Raw genomic sequence first — 7,853 nt, forward strand, 5'->3', positions numbered from 1 at the left:
TTCTGGGTTAGCGGAGTCTGTAGCCTGAAGCGTATGTAACCTGAGGTACCACTGTATATGGTCACTTTGTGCTATGTAAATTATTTTGGTTTTCTCTTACTATTTTGTGGTTCCACTCTCCCCCCAATTGCTAATAATTTAGCAAGTGGAAACTTGCTGGAAATGGCGTGGGGTGGGGTAGGGGCTACAGAAGGAACATTTGTTCCTCTACTCAACTCCATTCTCACAACACTGCCTCCCTCTCCTGCAAACAGCCCCCTGTGAATTGTCACACATGAAGCCAAACACCCCGCACTGCACAGGCACACCTCCTACTGTCTCCCACAAAAAGGAACCCTCGCATATAGGTCCTATTTTCTATGTTTCTTCCACATCCTCATCCTACTCATGGCTCCTTCTTCTTCTTCCTCATCCCATTTGCCAGCACAGAGAGCGATAGCCAGGAGCAGACGAATTAAATACCAGTTTGCTTGCTCTGTGGTCAGGAGGCTCAGCCCTAAGATGATGAGTTGATGCTTGGATTGAGCTGGTAAATGAAGTAGCATGAGCTTTCCACCAGCCCCTCGCTTAACCATCTGCTTCAGGAGCAGGATCACGTCTAACACATGCAGCAGGGGATGTTATGCTGATGGAAACAAATGAAGAAGGCTTGCATGCCTGGTCACCAGCTCAACGCAAGCCTCTGCTGCTCAGGGCTCAGATGGAGGGAGTACTCAGCTGTTTCAGGCTCTGGGGAGAGCAGTGGAACATAGGAAGCTGCCTTCTACATCTAGCTAGGTATACTCGACTCTCACTGCAACAGCTCTCCAGGATTTTATTTTTTTTAAAGGGGGGACATTCCCAGCCCTACCTGGAATCTTCTGCATGCAAAACAGTTGCTTCCCCAACCTGATTAAGAAGCCAGCTCTGGAAAGCATTGGCCATGGATTAGCACTGATGAAGGTGTTTAACATTAACCATGGTTCAGGCTGACCAATGAAGTGTTGCAAGATTTGCATCTGAGAGGGAATAAATGCATGGCACACTCCAGGTCTTTCTTAAATTGTCTTGGTTTCAATGGGACTCAGTGCTTCTTATACAGTTATGTTCCACTGAGATATGTGGCACATAGATTTGCTCCTGTAGGTGCAATTTGTTGGTCCTCACCAATTAAGAGGACCGGAACAAGATGGAATGGGTGGTTTCATTCAAGAGTTACTAACGGAGCTTCCAGGAGAAATACCCCATAATAGAGCCAATCTGTATTAACAGCAAAATGAGTTGCAAGGTTTTATGAATCAGTATTCATCAAATTTCAGGGGGGGGACGGACAGAGCTAGTTATTTCAAATATTATATGAAACCAGTGAAGATGCCCAAACACCATTATGGCATCTGTAGTCTCCATCATCTGGAGGTACATGCCTGGGGATCATTGGATCTTGACTGTTTTCACACACTAACAACACATTGTGTAGAATGCTACCTATGATATTTCATCTGTACAATCAGAACGAAATTCAGTAACCAAATAACCAAGTACTGAAAAATATGAATTTTGAGCTGTCTTGCCCCATAATGGCAACTAGACATTCTGTTTTGGCAACTGTAATCCTGGTTTACGGAGCCATTTGATGCCTAGCTCATATATCTGAGTTTCTAACACTGTATAATGAAACCAAATGATACGATGGAAGTCTGTGGCTATGGAAGGCAACAAAAAGTCTGTGCTATATCCTCTCCTCCCAGGTACATCTGAGGTCACAGGTCATGCATCTCTCCCATGAGGATCTGTGCAAGTCCAGGGACACATTTAGCTTAGGGAAGATATGCGTGTTACCACTTCACAGCCTTGCATGGAAACATGGAAAGAGGAAGTATGAATTAGCCACACATCCTCCTTTCTGCAAGCCCAGTTAATGTCCAAAGATATGCGAAGATCACATTCTATTCTTTGCAATATATCCTTTCTCATGTGCATGAATAATACCAGTGCCTATTAGGTGTAGGAACGTCTTTCTTAGGAAGCCACATTCCCAATTTTAAATGCACAAGTAGGCCACTTCAAGATACCCATGGAAATTTCCACCCTTCACAGACAGACATATTGTTGCCCTCATCCAGATACAACCATGCTCTCTCACCATTCATCTCTCAGACTCAACACTATGCATTTCCTAAGAAGCCCTATTAAACCCATACACAGGTCCCTTCAACCTTCTAGCACGGGCAATGACATCCCAGCAAGATGGAGCTTCAGGTGGATCAAAACCAGGTTGGCAGGAAAGCTGGAAGAGGACAGACAGGGGAAGTAGATTGATCTGGAACTGATTTTATTCAGCATAGTATGTATCATCAGCACAACTCATTTCATTTCTATCAAAATTCATTTAGTTCATAAACATAGCATCCAGGTTGATTTACATTCTATAGTAAGTGTAAAAATTTAATCTGGTGATTATGCATGAAGGTAACTTTGCTAGTATGAAGAATAAGACTATCCATCCAAACACAGTTGCTTCGTGCCTATATGAGACACAAGAACTGCCAACGGAACTACATACCAAAAGGTTCATTCACAAATACAAAAATGGTTCTCAAAAATGCTCCATAGTGTTGGGTCTGCAAGATGGACCCAGGTTCCTGACAGTGGTCAGTTCTGGAGTGTTAAGCAGGTTAAGAACAATGCCAAACTTCTTGTTTCATTGTGTGTTGCCATTCATTCATTTTCTTGAATAGTTCATTGTCGCCAGCCCAGAGCAGATCCCAAATAATTGCAAGGGCAGAACTATTTCATACTCTAGTTCCTTTTTGTGCACATGCAAAATACATGGTGCCACCATCAAGATATACGTGTGGTGACATAAAGTCTATACCCTGGCCTTTGACACCTGACCCACCCTATTCAATTGACTGTAAATTGTTCAAATTTAATTTATTCTTGTATTTTTATACTGTTGGAGCTCACTTTGGGACCTTATAAGGATGGGAAGGGAAGGGGAGAAATTCAGCAGCAACAACCACCACACAGATGTGCTGGCTTGATCAGGAAAATGACATGGTACTGATTCCATTTTCATGACAGTAAACGCTGATCATTTTAGCATACACATACATAGCATTCACAACCGACAACACTACACACACACACTTTAAAAATAGTGTACCAGAATTAAAACCGTAGTTCAGCCCTAAGAATCTCTTCACATAATTGCTCACTTCCATTTTTTCAGTGAGGCTCCCAAAGGTAAGGCAGCTCATTGGAATAGTACTTGGTGGCCATTTGTCTCTGTCCACAATCACCAGGACGTACTGATTTCCTTAATTTCTTAAACATGCCAATACACTATGTATCCATTGTTTCTGCAAAGCACAGGCCATAAATAAGCTTTCCCCTCAAATTTGCTTGTTTTTCTTTTTCTTTTATTATGTGTTTTGTATTCTCATTGTGTATTTTTCTGTTGTGAAGCACCCTGGGATGATGATGATAATAACAATAATATGTAAGGACAGCTGAACTGACTAGTATATATTAAAATGCCAGCACTATCATAGATTAGTAGAGACAGGCACTGAATTACCACCAACTGGTAAAGCTCAAGGACTGTTTACTAGACACCACTTTCTCACATCACCTCCACAAATTCATATATATATATATATATATATTTACCACGAGATGCTTGGTCCTATAGAGGAGCATTTTTTCACAGCATCCGTAAGCAACTCAATATTTATTACAAATACATTTTACATGAAAGGATTCCAAAGCAAACAATCCCTTAGTATGTTAAGATGCCATGGTGCTCTGAGTATACACAATGTTTGCATGGAAATTCATGACCTAAACATATGACACCTTGCAATTAGTAAACAATATGCAAAGGTTAATTGTATTAGCATCTTGTGTAAAACTATACACATTTGAATAAAGTGATACAACAATCTTCGGAGATGCATTTTTCTATTATATTGTGTGTAGCTATCCTTTTTCAGATTTAAATGGCCTTCATGCCCATCTCATTCTACGCTTCCTGCAATCTATCTCACGCAAGGCACAACTGATTCTTTTTCATTTACCTGACAGATCTCATGAATATGAAGACTGTTCCAAGCCAACTATGAATGGTATGTCTCAGAAGGTCAATGAAACTTAACACTGCTTTCTCCCTTATGACATCCTCTTTTACACACATGAGAAGGGAAAACTACATCTGCTACAGGATATATGGGAGCAGACATGATGTATACTCTGGAAATGACAAGGACACAGATTCCAAGGTTAAAGCTGGGATTTCCAGATGCATTATTATTCAATACCCTGGATAGCTCCCAGTTAAGGATGGTGCATAAATTCTACTAGTTAATGCTATTTCTCCCCACATGCGTCCCTCCAGCACATAATAGTATAGCTCAAGGAGATACCGCGTTCTGGATGACTTTCAAGCACCAGGTAAATTAATAAGGACAAACCCCACTCTGGCCAAAAATCATTAAGCAAAATCCCAGTTGCCCTCAATCCATGTAATCCTTTTTTTTTCAGGTTCCTGCTTTTTTATCAAGCTAATAGCACAGCCTTTCCAAAAGTATCTGGGAAGAGAGCTAAAAATGTGCAGTTGTCAGACAAAAAAGCTTTCACACACATATCAGACTGAGCGACAATAACAAGCAGTGCAAATTTTAACTAAGAGCCTGAATCTTACATGTTCGTGTTTTTAAACTTCCCATGGATATACCATGACTGGATATACCATGACATAAAAGCTTTCATTTTAAGGGCAACACACACACACACACACACACAGAGAGAGAGAGAGAGCGAGAGCGTCCTATTTCTCTCTGTCTTCTGTCTTTCTGATTTGCTCGTTTTCTTGTCTTTTTCTGATATACAGCACTAAGACAGACTGAGGCATGAAGGAACCAAAGTTTTAATAAAAGAACCTAAAGCCTTGTGAATGCATTATTCCCTGAATATAGAAGGGTTAGATGGAGATTGTGCCAGATGACCCTGTCCCCTTGACACAACTCTAGTCCACACAATGGACAGAATAGCCACATAGAGACTTAAACACGTAGGCCCCATTCGCAAAAATCATGCATACACCATTCAGAGACAATAAATGCAACACGTTGGGTGTGCCAAGGAGGGAGAGCCAGTTGGCAAGATTACAATCTTCTCCCCTGCCCCAACGATGTATAGAGAAGAACATCTGCACAGGACATTAGTCAAGGTCAGTTGCACTGTTCCCGTAGCCAGCACCATACAAGGATTTTTTAAATGAAGCAAAGGGTGTTTATTCTCCTGGGACAGCTTGATAGGGAATAAGTCATCATGGCTTTGGATATTTAAAATAGGAAGGTACGTATTTTAGATGTTTGCAGTTTCTGGGTTTGAGTGAAAACGGTATTCCTCATTTTTAGTTTATCATGCCCCAGATTCCACGCAGTTCTTCCAAGATAGCCAAAACGAGTAGCTTTTCCTTTGCAGATGCAAAAATTATACTCCCTAAATTAGGGACCGGGGGAGACAATCAAGCCACATTTCACATGCTTGGCTTGCCAAAGTTATATATTTTTTTTCCTGTGCAAAGCTCCATTTTACTGGAATGCCAAAAAGTGACCCATGAAACTTGCAGGATCCTGGGAGGGGAGGGCTCCCTTATAACTTCCGCCTGGAAAAGGGATGTGAGAGTTGTCTTTAAGTGCAAATGGAAAATAATCTAACCTCCATCTCTGAAGGTCAGTGACATTTCACCTGGGCAAGACTGGAAGTTGGGCAGTAAGTAGCATTTGTGTTTCTTCTATATAGACGAGAGTTCAGTGGAAACAAGTTGGGGGTGAGTTATTTCATGGTGGTCAGTACAGCCGATGGAAAGAACGTCTAGTCTAGGAGTGAGGAACCTCCAGTCCTCCAGCCATTGTTGGACTCCAGCGCCAATCAGCCGCACCCAGGATGGCCGATAGTCGCCCAACAACTTCTGGAAGGCCACTGACTCACTGTCCTTCCAAAAATGGAGGGTTGTGGGACCCTGAGGTTCCAAGAACTTGGGGAAAGTCTAAGGTTACAATCTTGCGCACAGCACACCTGAGCGGAGTGGAACTTACTTCTGAGCAATGCTACTAATGAAACAAGAAGCCAACCTGGGCTTCTATGCATATGTGTGAGCACTTTCAAAGCTCTGTGGGCAGAGCCTCTTTGATGCTCCCCATTCCAGCACTTGGCATGTTCTTTCCCTGAACGCCAAGGAAGACTTTGCAAAGGGGGCGGGCAGAGGAAATAGGTTGGAGGGGATCAAGCTCGGGAAAATTGTCATTCTTCAGAACTCTGAGCTTCTGTTGAGGTGGGTTGAGTGGAGAAAAACAGAGGAAGAGATAGGAATATTTCTTTCTTCCAGAGGGTTCAACTTCGGCTACCCACTTCAGGGACTGGCATCAAAATTGGACACCAGAGCATCATAGACACTCAAAATGCCCAAGCAGCACAAGCAGATCTTTGGGGAGGCAGAGCTGACACATGCCCCGGTTTTTGCGCGCGCGCGCACCGTGACCAACAGAAAAATCGATTCCCCGACCCACCCCAGAAAATAACCCCAGACGACCCCGCTCGCCCCTCACCTGAAATCGCTGTAGGGGTGGATGATCCAGAAGCCTGCAGTTTTAACCCTTTCCTGCTCCTTCTCCACCGCCTTCTGGCTGCCGAACATGCGGAGGGAGAATTTGTTGACCCCGGGCTGCAGCATGGAGGTGAACTGGCGCTGCATGAAGCCGTATTGGCGCCCGGCGGCGTCGGCATCGTCGAAGCCCACCGCCGGCTCCTCTCCGCCGCCGCCGCCGCCGCTTCCGCCGTCCACTTTGAAGCACACCGAGTTGCCATGGTCCTTGAGGCTGCCGCCGCCGCCGGCTCCCGGGCTACCCAGCGCCTTGTCCGCCGCCGCCTTGCCCTGGAAGCAGGCGTTGGCGCTGGGGCTGCCGTCGTCGCGGCTGCCGGGCGACGAGCCGGGCTTGCTGCCCTCCATGCCTCTGCCCAGCGAGCGGCCGGGAGGCGGAGGAAGGGAGGTGGCGCGGGAGAGCGAGCGAGGGAGGCAGCGCCGGCCAGGCGAGCCGGCTCCGTCTTGCAGCGGCGGCGGCGGCTGCTGCGACTGCTGCCCGCCCTTCAGCGGCTCCTCAGCCCCTTCTGGCGCGCCTCGCGTGGCAAGGGGACCGACGGGAGAGGGGAGGAGGGCCGAGCCAGAGGCGGGCGGGCGGGCGGCAGGCTCCCTTCGAGCGCCCTCTGCCGACCGCAGCGGCGCGCCTGGGCCCGCTTCCCTTCGCTTGACATTGAGCGACCCGGACGAGCCCGGGAGGAGGGAAGGAGGGAGGGAGGATGGAGCGCGCCGTTAGGCAGCTGGCCTGAGCCAGCGTTTCCTCCTCACATCGCCGCTACCCAAAGAAAGGGACCGGGGCTCCCAAGCTGGCTTCGCTTGCACATATTTGCCTTCCACGATCGCTCCTCGGTCCCGGTGCCTTTAGCACGAAGGACGGCTTCCGAGGTTGCGCAGGCATGGAGATGCTACCCAGCTGGGGGTTTCGCCTCGCAGACGGGGCGTCCGCCCGGTGCCGTTTGTAGCAACCGCGCGCCCTCCCCCCGGAACGAGCTGTTCATTGAGCATTTCACTCCCCCGGTTTGTCCGCAGCGAGGGACGTTAGACGACGTTGACGCGCTGATGAGCATTCGCCTGCTTGGAGTGAGGTTAGATGAGGTCGCATCAAGCATCGCGCACACACAGCCAGTTCCCAGCAAGCGTTCCTGTCCCCTATCGCAAAAAGCCGGATCTTTCCGGGGAAGGGGGGTTCATTTATGAGTTTATTTATAACAAGTGCTTAAGTATCGCCCCT

At 46.5% G+C, this 7,853-nt stretch overlaps 1 protein-coding gene across 1 annotated transcript in view; it reads right to left on the bottom strand.

Moving 5' to 3' along the window:
* Positions 1-7,183, bottom strand: part of HCN1 (hyperpolarization activated cyclic nucleotide gated potassium channel 1) — a 182,056-nt gene extending 174,873 nt beyond the window's left edge. The window contains exon 1 of the mRNA XM_083576073.1: positions 6,594-7,183. Within this exon, the coding sequence (XP_083432199.1) occupies positions 6,594-6,994 (401 nt within the window). The 5' untranslated portion in view covers positions 6,995-7,183. The remainder of the gene's footprint in view (positions 1-6,593) is intronic.
* Positions 7,184-7,853: the final 670 nt, after the last annotated feature.

Source organism: Podarcis filfolensis (genome assembly GCF_964270895.1).
Source record: "Podarcis filfolensis genome assembly, chromosome: 11".
Lineage (NCBI taxonomy): Eukaryota > Metazoa > Chordata > Lepidosauria > Squamata > Lacertidae > Podarcis > Podarcis filfolensis.